We start from the raw sequence: 18128 nt of genomic DNA, 5'->3' as shown, positions 1-18128 counted from the left end.
ACGGGAGCCAGAAAGATGAAGGGGCTGGCAAAGCCTTCCAGGCCTCTTCCACAGCACCACCAAAGGGGAAACAAGCAGCTCTAAGCTTACAAAAAGGTGTTTTAAAGAAACAGGATGCTATATTTAGTCAGAGGCTCGATAGTATCAGATCATGTTACAAAACTCTTGCTCAAAGGAAATCCCCAGCCCGCAGCCACAGCCAACTCCATCAACACCAAAGTGTTAATGAAGGAATTGCTAAATGGGGAAAACATGGACAGTGACCAAACCACAGCAATGGATCAAAGTCTCTGACATTCCCTCCTTCTCTGACATTCCCAACAACAAGCTGGGAGCTGCTGGGGCTGGAGCTCATCTGGCTGTGATGGGACTGGGGAACTCACCCACTCCAGAGCAGCGCCCATGGACCAGGGAGTTTACACTCCAGCCTGCTTTCCCTCCCCCACCCTTACGTGAAGCCTTTGCTCCCCACCTCCCTGCAGTGTTATCTGCCCGGCAGTGACCCCCGCACACGAGGGCGGGTTCCTCTTCCTTGAGGAATTGAGAGCAGCTGCTGCAACCAGATAAACAACACCCCTGCTCCACAGCGGGCTGCAGCACAGTGGGATTGCCACCCTCAGGAGCTGCCACCTCCTGCCACCTGGGGCACCACGGACCAAGGAGACACGACCAAGGAGCACTGCCCAAAGCCCTGCCTGACTCCCCATGCCCTGTCGCCTGGGCAGGGAGGGGTGGCTGCAGCTGGCACAGGGACAGACTCAGCTCCCAAACAACACAAGGGTGATTTATTGGCTTTGTTGCACAACACCTCACAAATGGATGCTGCAAGGATCCGCAGATGCTGGCCACAGATGAAATAGTTTTGTCACATGCTATTATACCTAGATGTCTACAAATCTTTGGGCCCTTATGGGATTCATTCGAGAAACTTCAAAGAGCTGACTGATGTCATCACATAGACTCTCGATGATTTTTGAGCGGTCTTGGGAATCTGGAGAGGTCCCCCATGACTGGAAGCTAGGAAATGTTGTCCTGATTTCAAAGAAGGGCAAGAAGGAGAACCCTGGAAGCTACAGTCTCACTTCAGTGCCCAGTAAAATAATGGAAAAGATCATTCTGGGATGTATTGAGAAACACCTGGAGGAGAACACAGTCACCAGTCACAGCCACCATGGCTTCATGAGGGGAAAGTCCTGCTTGTCAAAAGTGATTTCCTTCTACAACATCTAGTTGACCAAGGAAAGCCAGTAGATGTAATGTTTTTGGACTTCAGCAAAGCTTTTGATACTGTCTGTCCCAGTATTCTTTTAGACAAAGTGTCCAGCTTGGAGCTGAATAACCCTGTTGCACAACGGGTGAGCAACTGGCTCACAGCTTGGGCACAAAGAGTTATAGTGAATGGGGTGACATCAGGCTGGTGTCCAGTCACCAGTGGGGTTCCGTAGGGCTTCATCCTTGGCCCAATTCTCTTCAACATCTTCATTAATGACTTGGACACAGGACTTTAAGGGATACTAAGTAATATACTAATATTTAGTGCTGACAACACTAATTTGGGAGGAACTGTCAACTCCATCAATGGCAGAGAGGCCCTGCTGAGGACCTTGAGACCTTGACAAATTGGAGAGATGGGCAATCACCAACTGTGTGAAGTTTAACAAGAACAAGTGACAGATTCTGCACCTGGTACAGGGCAACCCAGGTTGTATATATAGACAGGGGAACAAGAAACTGGAGACCAGCACTGTGGAAAGGGACCTGGGCGTTCTGGTCAGTGGCAAGTTGAGTATGAGTCAACAGTGCCCTTGGCAGCTGGGAGAGCCAACCCTGTTCTGGGATGCATCAGGCACAGCATCGACAACAAGGGAAGGGATTGTCCTGCTCTGCCCTGCACTTGTGCAGCCTCATCTTGAGTCCTGGGGGAAGTTGTGGCACAACAATATAAAAAAGACATTGAGCTATTAGAGAGCGTTCAAAGGAGCCCATGAGGATGGTGGTGGGAGTGAAGGGGAAGCTTATGAGATACACTTGAAGTAACTTGGTTTGTTCATCCTGGAGAAGAGGAAACTCAGGGAAGACCTCATTGGCATCTTCAGCATCCTCATGAGAGGAAGCAGAGGGGCAGGTACTGATCTCTTCCCTGTCATGACCAGTGACACGACCTGAGGAAATGGTATAAAGCTGAGTCAGGGGAGATTGAGGTCAGATATCAGAAAGTTTTTCACCTAAAGGGTGTTTGAGCACTAGAACAGGCTCCCCTGGGCAGTGGTCATGGCACCAAACCTGTCTGAGTTCAGGAAATGTCTGGACAATGCTCTCAGGCACATGGTGGGATTTTTGTGGTGTCCTGCACAGGACTGGGAGTTGGACCCGATCCTGATGGGTCCCTTCCAACTCAGCAGATTCTATGATACCAGGACCTCCCACATCGCACCACCCAGCGCTGGCTCCTGGCCACAGCTGTTAGCCAGGTCAGTGACTGTTACCCTTCCTGTGGGATCAGGAGCTCCCAATCCAGTTCCTCTGCTGCCCTGTGCAAGAGGTGACACTTGCTCAGCAGATCAAGGACCCAAACTGCCTCTTGCACACCAAGGGAACGACAGGCTGAGGGGAATGAAGGTGCAACACAGGACACAGTGGAAGCACCTAGCTCAGCTCCCACTCAGTGCTAGAGATTCAACTCAATGTAGGGCCAGATCCAGCTGTCAGCCAGCTCCCACAGAGTCCTGTGCTCAAACTCCTCACTACTGTGGCAGGCAGCTGGCTGATTTCTGCCGTGAGGAAGGACACCACCAGGGATATATCCAAAGACTTGCTCCAGGACCTCTTTGGGACTTCCAAGAGGGCATGAGCACTGTCTCATCCAGCCTGATGATCACATCCCCTCTCCCATGCTCTGCTGAGCATCTCCCTCTGCAAGGGCTTCCTGTTTGAATTCAGCAGCACAGCCAAGATGTGCCAGCAGGGCAGCTGGAAGGTCTGGTTGAAGTAGCAAGTGTAGCTGCTTGGGCCTTCCTGGAAGATGCCCACAGGGCAGGCATCCTCCAGGATCTGTACACTGTACCCAGTGCCAATCAGCTGCATGGACTTTTGATCCACTGCCAGCTCAGCCAGGCACAGCCTGGCAGCAGCCTCCATGCAAATGTCACTCAAAGATTGCCTGATGCCTTCTTCAGTCCTCTGGGTAATCTCATCCTCGCTATCATTCTCTGAGGTTTCTGTGGCCTCCAGTTTCACCACGAGACAGGATCTAACAGGGACTGAGAGCTTGCGGGCTCACTCTGGAGAAAAGCATGAAGTGTTTCAGGCTGACACTGAAGGGCCTCAGGGAGCTGCAGAGCTGCTGGTGGACTCTGGAGAATGATCACGACTCTCAACAGCTGCAAGAGAGGCTGACACAGGCTGCTGCTTCTGCTGAGCTGCTGCCACAGTGGGGGAAGCCTGGCCAGCGCTCCGGGATGTGTTACCCTGGCACACCAGAGGGGCAAGAGGCAAGTCTGAAGTAGGCAGACTTTGGGGAGCTGCCTGAGCAGCACAGTGATCAGGATGGGGAGCAGAGAATGTCAAGCCATCAGGAGGGATCTTAGAAACACACTCTTTATAGTGCTGGGCCACGGTAGTGATGCAGCTATCCAGAGAGAGCCCAGCACTAAAAATCTGGCTAAACCCCTGGATGACAACCTCCAGCTCCATGAAGCAGTCACTGCTCTCCCCGCAGCTCCCCTCCCTGTGCGTGGCCCAAATCCCATCCTCGAGCAGCCAGTGAAGGTGGAGCTGAGGCAGCAAGTCCGGCGTGATGAGGTCTCTCAGGACGGCGAGCAGCTCCTGCCGGTGGCTCTCAGTGCCTGCACCCGTGGCCTTCCTGGCGGCGGTCACGGCCAGGCACTCGGTGTGGAGCTCCAGGCATAGCTGCTGCAGCCACTGGCAGACGGGGAACGCGGAGAGCTGCACCGCGACCACCGGGAAGGCGCGGACCAGCGCGGCTTGGGCCGGCAGTGCGGGCCCGCTCCGGGCTGCCGCTACCGGCGGGGACATCGCGGCGCGTCCCGGTCCCTGCCGCGCTCCGCCGCCGCCTGCCACGGCCGATGTGCACCGACACACGGCACTCGGCACCGCCCGCCGCGGCGGCACCGGAGCGCTCGGGCGCCGCCCGCAGCGGCCGCTGTGCATCGCACCGGGCCGGGGACGCCGGCAGCGCCCCTCGGTGTGGCCGCTACCCAGAGGGGCCTGCGGGCACCGGTTCCTGCCTGGCTGTCCCCCCCTCCTCCCTCCATCACCTGCTCCCCATCGCTCTGCAGCAGCTCGAGGCTCAGCGACTGGACTGTCTCTCATGTCTCTCTCTCCAGCAACAAGTGCACCGCTCTCTCCCCTCACTCCTTGCTCTCCACAAGGAGAGCGTAAAGGACGTGTCCTCGCTTGCCCGGCACAGGAGGAGACTCTCAGGAACTGCTTGAAGAAGCACTTCACCACACTGGTGTGGAAGCTGAGCCTGTCCTGGCCGCAGGCACTCTCTGCGCTGATGGAGGCCAGCAAGCCCTGGTCCACTCACAAGGAAGTTTTCATCACCTTGACCACCCTGATGAGCACTGAGGCTGAGGCTCTCTCCTCTGGTGCCTCAGGGAGTGTGGGAGCCGTGCTTGGAGCAGGGCACACCATCCACCGGTGTCCCATGACCATGTGTGAGTCCTTGCTCGCCATGGCACCACTTTCGGTGTCCCTGATCTGCCGCTTCCAATGCGGCTTTGTCACGGTGCTGTCTAGTGGAACACCCTGTGCACGTGTGGGCATGGTGGTTGTTCACCTCACTGATCACGAGCTGGTCTATGCCCTCCTTGTACTGCAGCACAAAATAGGCTGGGCACAAGCTGGGATGATTATTTTTTCTCTTCTCACTATATTTTTGGATCTGGGCACCTCCAAACTTCACCTGTATGAACCTGCAAACGTTGAGAAAGCATTCATGGGGGAAGCAAAGGTGGTGCAGGCTCCCAGCATTTAGTTTTGCCTTTTCTTGTGTGCAACTCTGTGTTCAATTAGTGGCCACACAAACCCACACTTGCCGCTCAGATACGCAGGCTGACTGCTCAGGTCTGGGATAAGAAAGCTCAAACAAAGGAGAAACAAAGGAACAGAGAGTTACAGTAGCCATGACCAGACACAACAGAGCAATCCCACCTCTTGCTCCCTGCACCTCTACTTCTGTTCTCCACAAACAGCAAAGACAATGACGAGAATTTGATACCCATGTGTTGTGCCTCAACCCCTAAACCACACGGTTCTGCAACTCTGGAGGAGCAGGCTAGAATGTGATAAGAAAAGCTTCAAGGAAGGAGGTTAAATTGTATTTTAAGAAGGCAAGTTACATTTTAAAAGGGCAAAGGGAGCAGTTGTGTAACTAGTGAGTGACCTTGCAGCCTTTGTGCACACAAGCAGATCCACCAGCTAAGATGGAAAGGAAACGGCGTCACTACACCCGCTTGGAGAAGTGAAGGCTGTGGAATCAAGTGCTCCCAGAGGGAAACCTGATATCACCTTTCCACTGCAGTGAGGTAAGGACAGCTGGAGAATGCTGCAGATGCCGATGACTGGAGTCTTGATACTTGAGCTGAAAAGGGCAGGAGCTGTACAGTGGACACAGCAAGTGTGTGGCACAGCCGGCGGCATCCCGGTACCGGGGCATCACACTACCGGGATCAGCCCGGTTATCAAAGCCAGGTACGGGACAGGGCCTGTGCCCCGGGGCACCGCTGGGCTGGGCCCAACAGGCGGCTTCACGGTGTCTGGCGGTGCTACACCAGGGGACCCCAAGCGGACGGCCCTGCCACAGCTGCGAGCTCCAGCCGGACGCGGCGGGCGGGCCTTACCTGACGTCCTGTCGGACAGCGGTGCCGTGCTGCCGGTTGTGGCTGCGCACCGGGACGCAGCTCCACAGCCCGTAGAGGCAGCCCTTGTAGGAGAGGAAGCGGGCGCCCAGCTCCATGGCGAGGGATGGACGCGGGGGGACGCCCGGCCGCTCTCCGCCCGGCCGCCGCCTCCGCGCCCCCAGGACCGGCCCAAGCCCATCCCGCCGCCCCCGTTAAACCACCCGGGCACCGCCCACACCCTGATCTTGGCCAATCAGCGCCCTGTTCTTCCTATTGACAGAAGGGGAACCAACCAGCCCAGAGAATTCTGACAATACAAGGGTGACTGACGGCTCTGCCGTCCAATCACATGGCGGTCCGCGCCCCGCGGATGGGCGGTGCTTCCTGGTTCGCCGTGCGGGTCGGGTCGCGGTGCCGGTCCCGGGTTGCGGAGGTGATGGGGGCTGCGGGCGGCGCCGGCGGGGCAGGAGCGGGGCCGGGATCCGGGTCGCCGCCGCCCGGAGACCTGCGCAGCGTGCTGATCACCAGCGTGCTGAACCTGGAGCGGCTGGAGGTCAACCTCTTCAGGTGCGCACGGGCGCGGGCGCGGCGGGACCGGGCCGCCTCCCCCTCCGCCGCCACCCTCACCGCGGCCGCCTTCTCTCCGCAGGGGCCGGCACCACTGGGTGCCCGCCACGCAGCGCCTCTTCGGCGGGCAGATCGTGGGGCAGGCGCTGGTGGCGGCCGCCCGCGCCGTGAGCCGCGACGAGCAGGTGCACTCGCTGCACTGCTACTTCGTGCGGGCAGGTGCGCCCGGGGAACCGGGCGGCGGGGACGGGATGCAGGGGTTCGGGAGGGCCCCGGCAGTGGCTGGGGGGGCTGGGGGAGTGAGCAGGAGTGAGCAGGCGCCGTCATCCCGGCCCCAGCAAAGCAGGGAGGATGTGGGCGGCACCGCCGGGCTCGGCCTCCGCAGGACAGGTCTCCTCTGTGCGTGGTGCTCCGTGGCCCAGCGGCAGAACGTCTCTTTCCTGTCCCAGGGGACCCCAAGGTGCCGGTGCTGTACGAAGTGGAGCGGACCCGTACAGGGAAGAGCTTCTCCGTTCGCTCTGTAAAGGCCATCCAGCATGGAAAGCCGATCTTCACCTGTCAGGCCTCCTTCCAACTCTCCCAGGCAAGCCCAGTGCAGCACCAGTTCACCATGCCGGCCGTGCCGCCCCCCGAGGAGCTGCTGACACAGGAGGAGCTCATCCAGAAGTTTCTGCAGTGAGTGGGGTGTAAGGGACATGCTGGCAACACCTCTCTCTGCCTGGAGCATAGGCAGGTGCAGGAGAGGACTGTCTGAGGAGTTCCCAAATATGCCTAGGAGGGGAACAGAGGAGCAGAACACGACAGGAGCTGTGCTCCTCTTGTCTTTCTTTGTGTTTCTGTCTCCCTGATCTGGAGCTGCTGCCAGTAGGATGTGCTGCAACCTGCCTGCTTGGCATTAACCTCACTTCTCTATACTGGGCTGCAGGAATCCTAACTTGGCCGAGAGATACAGGAAGCATCTCACCAAGATCCAAGCCGAAGATGTGCCGATTGACATTAAACCCGTGAACCCACCAGATATGTTCAGCTCAGAGCCACAGGAGCCGAAGCTGCTCTTCTGGGTGCGAGCACGAGGCTACATAGGTGGGTCCTGCTGGGTCCAGGTGTCTCCCAATCCAAGGGCTTAAGCACCAGCTCACACTGTGGAGGACTGTTGCGACAGAGTGGACTGGGAGGGCTGTGATTCAGGGGCTGCCTGTGCCCCAGCCTTGGCACTTCAAGGCTGTAACACAGGTATGGATGCAGAGGTGATGCCACGAGCCATGCTGGGGCATGGCATGGCAAAGGGAGTGGGTCTGGAGCAATCTCAGCTGTGCTTGGCAGCTGGCTCCTGGAGAGCAGAGTCTCTGAGGCTCTGCCTTGCGCTGCGCCCCAGGCGTGTCCCACGGGCCCCCACGGGATGGGCAGCTCTGGTTGCTCTGCAGGGGAGACTGACATGAAGGTGCACTGCTGTGTGGCCGCTTACATCTCTGACTACGCCTTCCTGGGCACGGCCCTGCTCCCGCACCGGCAGTACTGCATCAAGTTCATGGTGTCCCTTGACCATTCCATGTGGTTCCACGCACCCTTCAGAGCTGACCACTGGATGCTGTATGAGTGTGAGAGCCCCTGGGCTGGTAAGTCCTTAGTGCGTTTCTGGGTGACCTTCATGGCCAAGGCCAGCCCTGCCTGTCCTGGGGGCAGTGGGCTGCAGTCTTACAGTCCCTCTCTGCAGGTGGCTGCCGGGGCTTGGTGCAGGGACGGCTGTGGCGCAGGGATGGGGTCCTGGCTGTCACCTGCACACAGGAAGGTGTCATCAGGGTGGAAGAGACACCAAACCAGAGCAAGCTCTAGCTTGGAGACATGCTGAGAGAGGGATCCTGGGATCAAGACAGGACCTGAACAGGAACAGGAAGGAGACCAGGTGGGATCCAGCACTGCAGGAGTCCCGGTGACAGAAGTGTCTGTGACAGACAGTGACCAACAGAGCATCGCTGCAACCAGCTGCTAGCTGCACAGCATACAACCACACGCTGCCATCAGCTACCCTTCACCCACCTTGAAATAAAGCCATTGGGTGAAGAGCTGGACTCCGTCCCTGGAGTTTGTCCCTTTGGACCGTGACTATGCTTGCCTGAGGGCGGGCAGTGCCAGGGGCACAGTGGATCTGCTCTGCCCTCACCGCAGGCTGGGTCAGAGGAGAGGAAGGTGCTGCTTTGGTGCGCATTACTTCCTGTTCTCACTTCTGCACTGCTTGTGCCCTGGCGCCTCAGTTGCTGCTTTTCCTTGTCCTTGGGCTCCTCCCTAGGACTGGGCTTGGACCCAGCTGGGAGCCGGGAGAAGGGGATGAGGCAGCTCCCACCTCTGTGTGGAGGCTTGAGGCCTCTCACTGATGGTGCCCTGGGGTAGTGGGGCTGAACAGACATAGCGGGCACCTTGCTCTTCTTCCTGCCAAGACTTTATTTAATAAAGTCCTTTCTATTATGTAAGTTTCATGGGAAGTTCCCTGCAAGAGCCCTGGACCCTGCCAGAAGCCTTCCCGTTCCCTTGCAAGGTGCCAGTACATCCCAGCTAAAGTCTCATCCGCTCCAGGATCCTCTGCAGAGGGGGAGCAGCTTCTGGCAGCACCAGTGTGGGTGGTGGACCCCTGTGAATCCCTGGCCTCGCAAGACAGACTAACCACAGAGAAAGTGCATTTAGGAGGCAGCTCCAAGCATGGGCTGTGCTGCCCGTGGGACTGTGGTGCTGTTCCCTTGCCCCATTCCTACCCACGGCATTGCCCTCACTGTTCCCAGCTGCCACAGGTGTGGGCCCCCCCCAGCCCCTGCCCTCCTGCCCATGTGGGCACAGGCTGCTCATTCCAGAGGCTCCTTGATCAGGCATTCTTTCAGGGAAGGCTGCTGCTGCACGGGCAGCCCAGCTTCCCACAGGTCCTGCAGCCGGGCCTCCGAGCGCCGCTTGTCCTTGCCCACCTTCCAGGCCAGGTGGATGTGGGCCTGCAGGAAGGGTCCCAGGAGTGGGTGGCTGCCCTGAGCCTCCAGCAGCTGCAGCGCCTGCTCGCAGCAGCCATGGGCTTCACTGAGCTGGTCCAGCTCCTGGTGGCAGACGGCCAGCCCAGCCAGTGTCAGCAGGAAGCGGCTGGAGCTGCAGACCCCCAGCCGGTCCTGCAGCCTGTAGGCGTTGGCCCAGGTGGCCAGGGCCTCGCGGTACATGCCAGTGCAGGTCAGGCGCTGCGCAGCCTGCAGGTCCGGCAGGAAGAAGAACTCGAGGAACTCAGGAGAGCGGCGGATCTCATCGATGGAGTGCAGATGGGACAGGAACTGCTCGAAGGCTCGGCTCCGCTTAGCAATGGTCTCAGCAGTGAAGTTCCGGCGCAGCCTCTTCCTGGGGAAGGCAACGCTGGCCATGTCACAGCTGAAGCGGCAGCGCAGGCGGCGATTCAGCTGCTCAAAGTCTGAGTAGCGCCGGGCGATGGTGGCAGGGGCCTTGTCAAACTGGCCAGAGCGGATCAGGTAGATGGTGTAGAGCTGCGGGGGAGACAGGTGTCAGGCAGTGCTGTGGACACGGTGATCCCAGCACCGGCACAGCCGGCTTTGCGGCCACAAAGGGGCTGGGGGAGTTTGCCCGGACAGAAGGGAGTGAACTGGGCTGCTGCAGCCACAGCACCCATCAGCAATAATTACCTGAGGCTCGTCTGAGCCGCCAGCACCATCCGAGCAGCACGGGGAAAGAGAAAAAAATAAGCGCCAGCCCCGTGGGATCCCTGCCTGCCCCGGGGAGAGCAGGACTCGTACCCACCCCGTGCCCGCCCAGCCGCGCCGGGCTCACTCACCACGTACTTGGAAGAGCGCTCGCTGACCACGCTGGCGCTGGTGACCTCGAAGAGCAGCCGCTGCGGTGCCAGGCTGCCCCGCGACCTCCGCCACAGCTCCTGCAGCTGCCGGGTCAGCAGGCTGCCGCCGGGACGCTCCGCCGCAGAGACCCACTCTGTGCCGGGAGAGGGGTATCAGTGCCCTCCGTAGGGATAGGGCTGTGACATCTGTCGGGCTGCCGGACGCCACCATCGCATGAGTGTCCCTGGAGTCACCCCAGTCCCCCCCAGCTCACCGCCCCAGCACCTGCCTCCGTCCTCCGTGCCTGCTGCCGCTCCCGGCGCCTGCGGCGGCTCCTCCAGCTCCTCGCTAGCTCCGTCCCCCTCCTCCTCCTCCTCCTCGTCCTCGTGGCTGGTGAAGCTCAGGGTGCCGCTGAGGCGCGTCGACAGCCCTTCGGTGTCGTCCTCCAGCTCCGAGCTCTCCGGGCAGTCCTCGGCCTCGCCGCCGCCCGCCGGCTCCTCCCGGCCGCCCTCGCCCGCCAGCGCGTGCCGCAGCCGGTGCAGGATGCGGGCGGCCATCGCTGCCGGGGGGTCCGGGCCGGCACCGCGACACGGGGGGGCCGGGGGCTGCCCACCGCGGCCCGGCCCCGCGCGGGGACAGCGCGGCCCCGGGACACCCTCCCGGTGCCGCCCCCGACCCGGTCTGTTCACGCTGCCCCGGGCCGGGCCGAGCCGAGCCGGGTGGTGCCGAGCGATGGCCGCTCCGCCACAGCTCGTCCCGGGATCCTCCCTGCGCGGCTCCGCCTCCGCCGGGAACCCGGATCGGGGCGGTGGAGTCGGCACCGCCCGGCACGGCCGGGATTGGGATCGGGATCGGGGTCGGCGCCTGCGGCACTGCCCGGCACCATCGGGATAGGCTCTAGCGGCACTGCCCGGCACGGCCGAGATCGGGATCGGTCCCTGCAGCACCGCTCGGGACTCTCGGACCAGGGTCAGGGCTCTGCCCGGCGCTGTCCACAGACTCTGCCCGGGAACTGACCCCGCCCTTCCCGGTGTCTGCTCCTCTGTCCCCTGTCCGGAATGTCCTGGTCGGGCCGAGCCCCGGATATCTGCCCTGGGGCCACGGGAGCCCCACACTCCGGTGCCCGGCACTGTGTGTCCCAGGGTCTTGATACCCCAATACCGCGGCACCGCTGTACCCTGACAGCCATGTTCCCCAACACCCGTGTATTCTGGTACCCGAGACTCAGGCTCCCAATCCCACTGGGATGTCCCCTGGGCCACCTTGGCACCCTGCCACCCTGGCCTCAGTCGGCCTTGCCATGTGTCCCATGGCCAGACTGAACCCCCAGCACTTGCCCGGCCTTTTTTAGTGCCTGCCTTCTCACTCCTCACCTCTTCCTTGGGAATGTCTATAAATATCGGAGAACCAGCCCAGCTGCTGCCATCGCTCTGCCCTGCTTGCTCACTGTACCCTGTTCCAGCACCTTGCACCCCACCCGGGCTCAGACAGGACCCCTGAGCTTCCCTGGATAGGGTGGGATGCACTAGGGGCTGGACTTGTGTTGTTCCCAGTTCCCACCTGGGGAATGGGGGTCCTGGCAAAACCAGGAGCCAGGAAACCCCTATGTGTCCCTGGCACTGGGACCTTATGGGGCAGGGATCTGTCCCCCTGACCCCACTGCAGCCCTGAGGCTCTGAGCACCATAGAGCACAGGCCACTTGGCCAGTGCATCCCCAGAGCCATCAGCCCCAGCCGGCCCTGGCAGCAGTGGCTGGCATGGGCTGCAAGTGTGAGAACTGAGCCTTCGAGGAGGCACCGGGCATCATTCCCGCTCCTCAGAAGCACGAAAAGATGGAGCCATTTCCGGACCCAGGTGCCAACAGCATTGAGGACCCCAAACCATGGGGCTCGTGCTCCAAATCTCTCCAGGGACTTCGTGCCTCAGGTCCCACTGGGGACCCCTTCCTTATCTGGGGTAGTGGGCTGCAGCACTGCTCTGGCTGGCCCCCTGCAGCAGAAAATGGGGGTGCAGGGGGGATGCTGCACCAGGAAAAACCAGCTTGGTATTGGGAGCTTGGCCCAGGAAGGGCTGCGTTTTCAGGGGGCAGTGGGTGATGGTCCATGCCCCTTGTGCAGGGGGGACCCTGGCCCCCTTACCCGGGTGATGCTGACGGCTCCAGGGCTATTTTTAACCCCCTCATTTGCTGAGTTGCCTTGGATGGGGGTGTTGGGGGTGGGCAGAGCCGCACTCCTGCCACGGCTTCAGTGTCCCTCCTGAAGGGCTTGAATTTCCATCCCAGCCTCAGCCCCACGTTAATCCTAGCCCTTGGTCAATAAAGCTTTGGCTAAATTAGGTAAAGGCACCAGTTGCCAGTGAGAGGGGCTGGGTGCTATCAGGGCGCTGATAGGCTGTGGGGGCCAGGGGGCAGTAGCTGGAGGCACATCCCACAGAGGACACACTACAAATTGGGGTGCCAGGGGCACCACGAAGCTTCTGGGAGCTCCTGCTGCAGGAGCTGGTGATTCTCCGGGGGTGGGAAGCACCATAAATTCCCAAGATGGTAAGAGCTCTTGTGTGCTGTGTGCCATGTGCTGTGTGCCGGGACAAGACCTGACCAGGCAGGAGGCACCAGGGGGATCTGGAGGTGCTTCTGCAGAGGGCAGCAGGGAGATGGTCCCCAGTGGTGGGCTGACCATGCTGATGAGGGCAGGGAAGTGCTGGGTGGTGCAGGGTCCCTGTAGGACAGAACTGAGGGTGACCGTGTGGCTGCCAGGGGGGTGCAGGCGCCTGTTTGGAGCTCAGGGCTGCACAGAGGCAGTGGTGGCCGGGGGTGGCTGAAAGCCGAGTGCTGGGTCATGCGACACAGTGTTGCTGCCGGCTCCATGGCCGGCCTGCGCCTCCAGGAGAAACTCGATCAGGGTTGACAGGTGCCACGGCTGTAGCCCCAACAATCCCTAGAAGGGGAGCTGAGGAGATCCCAAAAATAGTGCTGCATGCCTAGGATGCCAAGGCTGCGCACAGGGACCATGACCCCTGCAAAATGGAGCCCCCCAGATAGTGGGGGACTTGGGCAGGCAGCTCCCTGCAGCCCACCGTGCTCATGGATGCCTGGAAGGCACTGGAACTGTAGGGGTTGCTGGTGGCTGTGGCTTGTGCCAGCAGAGGATCATCCTGCAGCAGGGCAAAGGCTCTTCCCACAGCCAGGCACTGCTGAGCCATGCTGTGTGAGCGGTCTCTGGCCTGACATGGGTGGCATGGTGACGCCTCTCCCTTGCCTTGCAGACGGACCAGCAGGCAGAAGCCCGCGCCTTCCTCAGCGAGGAGATGATTGCGGGTGAGTGTGGGGACAGCAGGGAGAGGGTCCAGACACGGCCATGGTGCAGGGCCTGGTTCCACCCCACTGCCTGGCCCTGACCTCTCTCTCCACAGAGTTCAAAGCCGCCTTTGACATGTTTGATGCCGACGGTGGTGGAGACATCAGCACCAAGGAGCTGGGGACGGTGATGAGGATGCTGGGCCAGAACCCCACCAAAGAGGAGTTGGATGCCATCATCGAGGAGGTGGATGAGGATGGTGAGCAGCCCTTGGTGGTGGTTGGCAGGGGTGGGTACTGGACTCTGGGCAGGCAGCCTGACTCAGGCTTGGCTTCCTCCCCACAGGCAGCGGCACCATCGACTTCGAGGAGTTCCTGGTCATGATGGTGCGCCAGATGAAAGAGGATGCCAAAGGCAAGTCTGAGGAGGAGTTGGCCAACTGCTTCCGAGTCTTTGACCGGTGAGTGGGGGTGGGGTGGGGCAAAGTGGCCCATCCTGTCTGCGGGGCAAGTGAGGTCCCATCCCTCCCTCACCCTCCTGCAGGAATGCGGATGGGTTCATTGACATTGAGGAGCTGGGTGAGATCCTGAGAGCCACTGGGGAGCCTGTCACTGATGAGGACATAGAGGACATGATGAAGGACTCAGACAAGAACAATGATGGCCGCATCGACTTTGATGGTGAGCCATGGTCCCAGCCAAGCACCCATGCTGTGCACCCAGGCAGGGCCATGGGCTGAGGCTGCTACTCTCTTGCAGAGTTCCTGAAGATGATGGAGGGTGTGCAGTAAGGGACCAGACATTCCTTGGGCTGGCTGCTGCACCGAGCCCTGCTCCCCAGCTGCCCAGGGAGCAGCAGCTCCACAGCACCTGGCCCTCAGCACTGGCTGGGACCTTGCTCCGTGCCAGGGTCCCAGTCCCATCTCACCACCGGCGGCTGAGCTTTTCCTTCCATCTCTCACCTGTGGCTTTGATTCGAGCCTCAATTAAAGAGGAAAGGCTTGAGCTGCTGGTGCAGAACTTCACGGGGGGACTCGGGGGGAGGGGGGGGGGAACTCGGGGAGGGGGGTGTGGCAGTGTGCCCCTGCTTTGCTCCCCAGAGAGGGAGTGTGGGCGGGCTCATGCCACACGGCAGTGCTGCAGGGGCATCACAGAGTAGTGGTTCCCACGGGCTCTTGGGCAGGAGCCAGCGCTGAGCTCAGAGTTTCCATGCAGAGCAGCTTGTTCACATGCCAGAGGGTGAGGGAGCACAGCTCCAGCCCCGAGGGTCCTGCTCTAGGGCAAGGCTGTGGGACCACAGGGGTTCTAGAGAGCCACCACTGCCTTGCCCCACACTGGGACCCACATCTCCCACCCAGAGGACCTGGCTACGAGGTGGAAGGGCAGGAGCAGCCCCCTCCCTACAGGGGAAAGATGACACTTGTCTCTGTGTCTCTCTCTGAAGAGGCTGTGCCAGCCTGCTGGGCATCACAGCTCCCTGGGGACCAGCTGGGGTGGAGCACAGCACGGGGGATGAGGCGGGGTACAGGCCCCAGCCAGGGTGGGTGGGACCATGGGACCAAGACACAGCTCAGAGCTGTCACATACCCGCAGCACAGCACTGCGCCACAGGGCAGCCGAGACCCCTGGAGAGCCAGCGACACCCTGACCCTGCCCTGTTTTCACGGGGTGTAATGGCACCAGGCAGAAGGGATGCGTGCCGTGGGCGGGGGGCAGTGGGAACGTGTGCCACAGCCCAGGCTGCCTTCTGCAAGGCCACGGCCGGACACCGGCAGCTGGTGCTGCAGCTTGGGGGGAGCAGCGACAGCCCTCGGCTGCGCGAGGAGCGACGCAGGAGGAGCGCAGAGGCCTGTGAGCTCAGCACGGGTAAGGAGGGAACTGGGCAGCAGCCATGGGGAACCTCTGCACCCACACTGGGGCCAAGGAGGGGCTCCAGAGCTGCCCCAGCTCAGCATGCCTACCCCACAGGGCTGCGGCAGGTGCTGCTGGCGGGGCTGCGGCGGGCCCCAGCGAGCCCTCTGGAGCGGCAGGAGCTGGAGCGGCTGTGGGTGCTCTTCCTCTCTGCCCTGGAGCTCTTCCTGCAGGACCTGTACAGAGCCCAGCACCTCTGCCAGCTCTTCTCCACGCAAGCGGGTGGTGTTGCCCCACTGCGCACTGGGCTGGGGGGCTGGGTGCTGCCCAGCCGGCGAGGAGGGGGTCCCACACAGTCCCTGACAGCCCAGTGCTTGGAGGAGGAGATTGAGCAGGTGAGGACCACGTTGGCAGAGATGGAGAGTGGAGCCAACGTTCCACCATGGACAGTGGAAGCCACAGAGACCACACAGCCAGCAGGGACAGATGGCACCATAGCGAGAGCAGCTTGGGGAGGCTGCTGTGGGGTGCTGTGAGCTAGAGGGGGCAGGAGGTAGCAGCAGAGGTGGCACCCCTGTCACAGAGCAGGGGGACAGAGCCCCTGTGTACCCCTACAGTCCTCAACCCCTGCCTTTGCAGTTGATGGTGGAGGCTGCTTCCACCCTGAGGAGGGAATGGGACCACTCCGGGCCCCCAAATATTGATAAAGCCCCTGTTATTCCACAGGGGTCAGTGTGCCTTCCACCCTCCCTGCCCACACTCGCAGAGGGGCCTCTGGGCACATGAGGTGTGCCAGGCTGCCACAGAATCCCCTGCAGAACTTATAAACGTGCGTTTATTTATACATTAACCGTGGCTCGGACTGCGACATTAATTTAAAAACAGCCTATGATACAGAACACAGGGGATGGCCGGGAGGGAGTGGGTATGTTGGGGGGTGGTGGTGACAGTCAGGTCTCCTGGCTCTTGGTCTGCTTGTTGTATGTCTCCCGCACATACTTCTTGTATGCTGAGGAGAGAGGGGGAACATGGTGCCAAGGGTCCCAAGGGAGCTGCCAGGGCAGCTGTGGGGCCAGACATACACTAGGGGCTGTGCTGCTGCCCATTCCAGTGGGGAGGGGGCAGGAGGGTTCTGTTCCAGGTACTCACCGACTTGGTTCTTCCAGAGCTCGGCAGCATGTGTGTTCAGAGGGCTCTCGATGTTTGGCTCTAGAAACAGGGGCTGGGTCAGCTGGTGGGGTGACCTGGACACCCTTGAGCCTTGATCTGGGTTGGGGTTCCCCACCACCACCACCACCCCTTTCCCCAGCACTCCACAGCAGTTTGTCTATGAGACCCACCTGCCAGCAGGCTCTGTACAGAGAGCAGGATGGTGCGAACATCATACAGCGCTGACCATTTTTCCTTGAGGATGTCGAGGCAGATGTTGCCCTGCGTGTCAACGTTGGGGTGGTAGCAGGGGGTCAGGAACCGCACGGTGGGTGCTGTGTAGGGGTACCCGCTGGGGAACTCCAGCGACAGCTTGTACCGAAGCTCCTCGTAGGGCTGGGGGCGGAAGTTGAGGGGGACAGGAGTCAGGGGGGGCCGTAGCCCCAGAGGTGGGGGGAAGCCGCGGGGAAGAGGAGGCACAGGGGAAGTGGAGGGCTGGGACCAGCCTCGTGTGAAGGGAGTAAGGTGGGGCAGGGTCAGGGCCCCACCCCAGACCGGGATCTCGCCTCTCACCGTCCCGGCGGCGCCGTCAATGGTCCCGATCCACTTGAAGAGGTTATCGGACTCGGGGAAGGCAGAAATGCCTTTGTCACCGGACATCTGCGGGGGCAGCACGTCAGGGCGGCCCGGGACACACCGAGACCGCCCCCGCCCCTCGCCCCAGTTCAGCCCCAGGAGCCCTCGGGACCCCCAACCCCCAGGATCCCCCAATCCCCCGCTCGGCCTCGGGACCCCACTCACCATCAGCGCCATCAGTTCTTGCTGCAGCCTGCGGGGAAAGCGCACGTTACCGGCCGGCTCACCGGGGCAACCCCCGTCCACAGCCCCGGCCCCGGCCCCACTCACCTTTTCCCCACCGCGCCGCGGGCCGCCGTGGCCCCGGTCTCGGCCGCTTTGCGGGCGGCTGCGCTGGACACGGCGGCGGGGTCGGCGTTCTGTGAGGCCATGACGGCTCCGGGAGCACGGACCGGCGCACCGGTCTGCGGCCGCCGCTGCCGGCGGGTCACGGGCTGGACGCGGCTCCCGCTCCCGGGTGGCGCCGCACCGGGCTCCACTCGCTCCCTCCCGCAGTCGCGCTCGGGGCAGGACTCGGGCCCCGCTGCAGCTCTCCCGGTGCCGAGCGAACGTCCGGGCTCCCCTAGCGGGGCTCCCCAGTACCGAAGGGGCTCTCCCGTGCAGCGGCGGTGGCCCGATCCCAACCCCCGTCTCAAACGCTCTCCAGCCCAGGAGCGGCTCGGTCCCAGCCCCTCTCCGGTGCAGGAGCGGCTCGGTCGCAGCCCCGATCCCGGGCGCTCTCCGGTACGCTCGTCCCGCACAGCCCCGCCCGCTCCCGCGCCCCGTTTGAATATTTCCGCGTGCGGCCCCTCCACCAATCAGCGCGCAGCCCGGTTCGAGCCGGCCAATCAGCGCCCGCCGAAGATGCAGCTCCCACGGTAACGGCCAGCGGCTGCTGATTGACCGCCAGCCACTGACATCCCGCGCTGTGATTGGCCACTGCCCCGCGAGGGGCGGAGCCGCGGGTCCCGCAG

At 61.6% G+C, this 18128-nt stretch overlaps 7 protein-coding genes across 13 annotated transcripts; 3 read left to right on the top strand and 4 right to left on the bottom strand.

Moving 5' to 3' along the window:
- Positions 1–97: 97 nt before the first annotated feature.
- Positions 98–3276, bottom strand: LOC121675675 (zinc finger SWIM domain-containing protein 1-like; the record flags this gene model as incomplete). The annotated part of the gene is given in 2 exon segments (XM_042051307.1): positions 98–2751; positions 2754–3276. Coding segments are annotated over 2 exon segments (606 nt in total), but the record flags the coding sequence as incomplete, so codon positions are not given.
- On the bottom strand, positions 98–6167 carry ZSWIM3 (zinc finger SWIM-type containing 3). Of its 4 annotated transcripts, none has more exons than XM_042048873.1 (2): positions 5865–6167; positions 98–5605 (listed from the first exon to the last, which is right to left on the bottom strand). In XM_042048873.1, exon 2 carries the CDS (start codon positions 4330–4332, stop codon positions 3325–3327), a length of 1008 nt encoding a protein of 335 aa, XP_041904807.1. In that variant the 5' UTR covers positions 4333–5605; positions 5865–6167; the 3' UTR covers positions 98–3324. The 4 variants fall into 4 exon arrangements, with proteins under 4 accessions (XP_041904807.1, XP_041904813.1, XP_041904816.1 ...); XM_042048879.1 differs by having other exon boundaries at positions 98–5104; XM_042048882.1 differs by having other exon boundaries at positions 98–4937.
- A 31-nt stretch (positions 6168–6198) lies between these two features.
- ACOT8 (acyl-CoA thioesterase 8) lies at positions 6199–8494 on the top strand. The gene is made up of 6 exons (XM_042048863.1): positions 6199–6431; positions 6514–6650; positions 6881–7106; positions 7357–7514; positions 7856–8047; positions 8146–8494. The coding sequence occupies exons 1-6, from the start codon at positions 6214–6216 to the stop codon at positions 8262–8264; spliced, it is 1050 nt and encodes a 349-aa protein (XP_041904797.1). The 5' UTR covers positions 6199–6213; the 3' UTR covers positions 8265–8494.
- Positions 8495–8850: 356 nt separating this feature from the next.
- SNX21 (sorting nexin family member 21) lies at positions 8851–11299 on the bottom strand. Of its 4 annotated transcripts, XM_042048827.1 has the most exons (4): positions 10529–11295; positions 10243–10397; positions 10094–10104; positions 8851–9937 (listed from the first exon to the last, which is right to left on the bottom strand). In XM_042048827.1, the coding sequence occupies exons 1-4, from the start codon at positions 10798–10800 to the stop codon at positions 9266–9268; spliced, it is 1110 nt and encodes a 369-aa protein (XP_041904761.1). In that variant the 5' UTR covers positions 10801–11295; the 3' UTR covers positions 8851–9265. The 4 variants fall into 4 exon arrangements, with proteins under 4 accessions (XP_041904761.1, XP_041904769.1, XP_041904785.1 ...); XM_042048835.1 differs by lacking the exon at positions 10094–10104 and having other exon boundaries at positions 10518–11299; XM_042048851.1 differs by lacking the exon at positions 10094–10104 and having other exon boundaries at positions 10250–10397; positions 10529–11299.
- Positions 11300–12680: 1381 nt separating this feature from the next.
- TNNC2 (troponin C2, fast skeletal type) lies at positions 12681–14544 on the top strand. The gene is made up of 6 exons (XM_042048919.1): positions 12681–12786; positions 13509–13560; positions 13656–13799; positions 13886–14000; positions 14084–14220; positions 14299–14544. The coding sequence occupies exons 1-6, from the start codon at positions 12784–12786 to the stop codon at positions 14328–14330; spliced, it is 483 nt and encodes a 160-aa protein (XP_041904853.1). The 5' UTR covers positions 12681–12783; the 3' UTR covers positions 14331–14544.
- Positions 14545–14614: 70 nt separating this feature from the next.
- On the top strand, positions 14615–16240 carry LOC121674413 (regulator of G-protein signaling 9-binding protein-like). Its single transcript, XM_042048753.1, has 2 exons — positions 14615–15405; positions 15508–16240. Exons 1-2 carry the CDS (start codon positions 15213–15215, stop codon positions 15924–15926), a joined length of 612 nt encoding a protein of 203 aa, XP_041904687.1. The 5' UTR covers positions 14615–15212; the 3' UTR covers positions 15927–16240.
- On the bottom strand, positions 16208–18092 carry UBE2C (ubiquitin conjugating enzyme E2 C). The gene is made up of 6 exons (XM_042048765.1): positions 17446–18092; positions 17341–17368; positions 17113–17199; positions 16731–16935; positions 16540–16599; positions 16208–16399 (listed from the first exon to the last, which is right to left on the bottom strand). Exons 1-6 carry the CDS (start codon positions 17544–17546, stop codon positions 16341–16343), a joined length of 540 nt encoding a protein of 179 aa, XP_041904699.1. The 5' UTR covers positions 17547–18092; the 3' UTR covers positions 16208–16340.
- Between the last annotated feature and the right edge of the window lie 36 nt (positions 18093–18128).

The sequence above is a fragment of the Corvus kubaryi genome, unplaced genomic scaffold (genome assembly GCF_017639235.1).
Source record: "Corvus kubaryi isolate FWS band 111438036 unplaced genomic scaffold, C.kubaryi_AGA036_p1.0 134, whole genome shotgun sequence".
NCBI classification, from domain to species: domain Eukaryota; kingdom Metazoa; phylum Chordata; class Aves; order Passeriformes; family Corvidae; genus Corvus; species Corvus kubaryi.
Note: the sequence above shows the minus strand (reverse complement) of the source record. Positions and strands in the feature narration are given on the sequence as shown.

Excerpts from the sequence above, each read along its gene's own strand:
- ZSWIM3 (XM_042048873.1), bottom strand. The coding sequence starts at position 4,332 with ATGAGAGACAGTCCAGTCGCTGAGCCTCGAGCTGCTGCAGAGCGATGG.
- ACOT8 (XM_042048863.1), top strand. The coding sequence starts at position 6,214 with ATGGCGGTCCGCGCCCCGCGGATGGGCGGTGCTTCCTGGTTCGCCGTG. Across the intron at positions 7,515-7,855 it reads GCGAGCACGAGGCTACATAG|GGGAGACTGACATGAAGGTG; the intron begins GTGGGTCCTGCT and ends GTTGCTCTGCAG. Across the intron at positions 8,048-8,145 it reads GTGTGAGAGCCCCTGGGCTG|GTGGCTGCCGGGGCTTGGTG; the intron begins GTAAGTCCTTAG and ends CCCTCTCTGCAG.
- SNX21 (XM_042048835.1), bottom strand. The coding sequence starts at position 10,800 with ATGGCCGCCCGCATCCTGCACCGGCTGCGGCACGCGCTGGCGGGCGAG. Across the intron at positions 10,398-10,517 it reads CGGAGGCAGGTGCTGGGGCG|AGTGGGTCTCTGCGGCGGAG; the intron begins GTGAGCTGGGGG and ends CTCCCGGCACAG. Across the intron at positions 9,938-10,242 it reads AGCGCTCTTCCAAGTACGTG|CTCTACACCATCTACCTGAT; the intron begins GTGAGTGAGCCC and ends TCTCCCCCGCAG.
- TNNC2 (XM_042048919.1), top strand. Across the intron at positions 14,001-14,083 it reads TGCTTCCGAGTCTTTGACCG|GAATGCGGATGGGTTCATTG; the intron begins GTGAGTGGGGGT and ends ACCCTCCTGCAG. Across the intron at positions 14,221-14,298 it reads TGGCCGCATCGACTTTGATG|AGTTCCTGAAGATGATGGAG; the intron begins GTGAGCCATGGT and ends ACTCTCTTGCAG.
- LOC121674413 (XM_042048753.1), top strand. The coding sequence starts at position 15,213 with ATGGCACCAGGCAGAAGGGATGCGTGCCGTGGGCGGGGGGCAGTGGGA. Across the intron at positions 15,406-15,507 it reads GGCCTGTGAGCTCAGCACGG|GGCTGCGGCAGGTGCTGCTG; the intron begins GTAAGGAGGGAA and ends CCTACCCCACAG.
- UBE2C (XM_042048765.1), bottom strand. The coding sequence starts at position 17,546 with ATGGCCTCACAGAACGCCGACCCCGCCGCCGTGTCCAGCGCAGCCGCC. Across the intron at positions 17,369-17,445 it reads CGCGGCGCGGTGGGGAAAAG|GCTGCAGCAAGAACTGATGG; the intron begins GTGAGTGGGGCC and ends CTTTCCCCGCAG. Across the intron at positions 16,936-17,112 it reads TTGACGGCGCCGCCGGGACG|CCCTACGAGGAGCTTCGGTA; the intron begins GTGAGAGGCGAG and ends TTCCGCCCCCAG.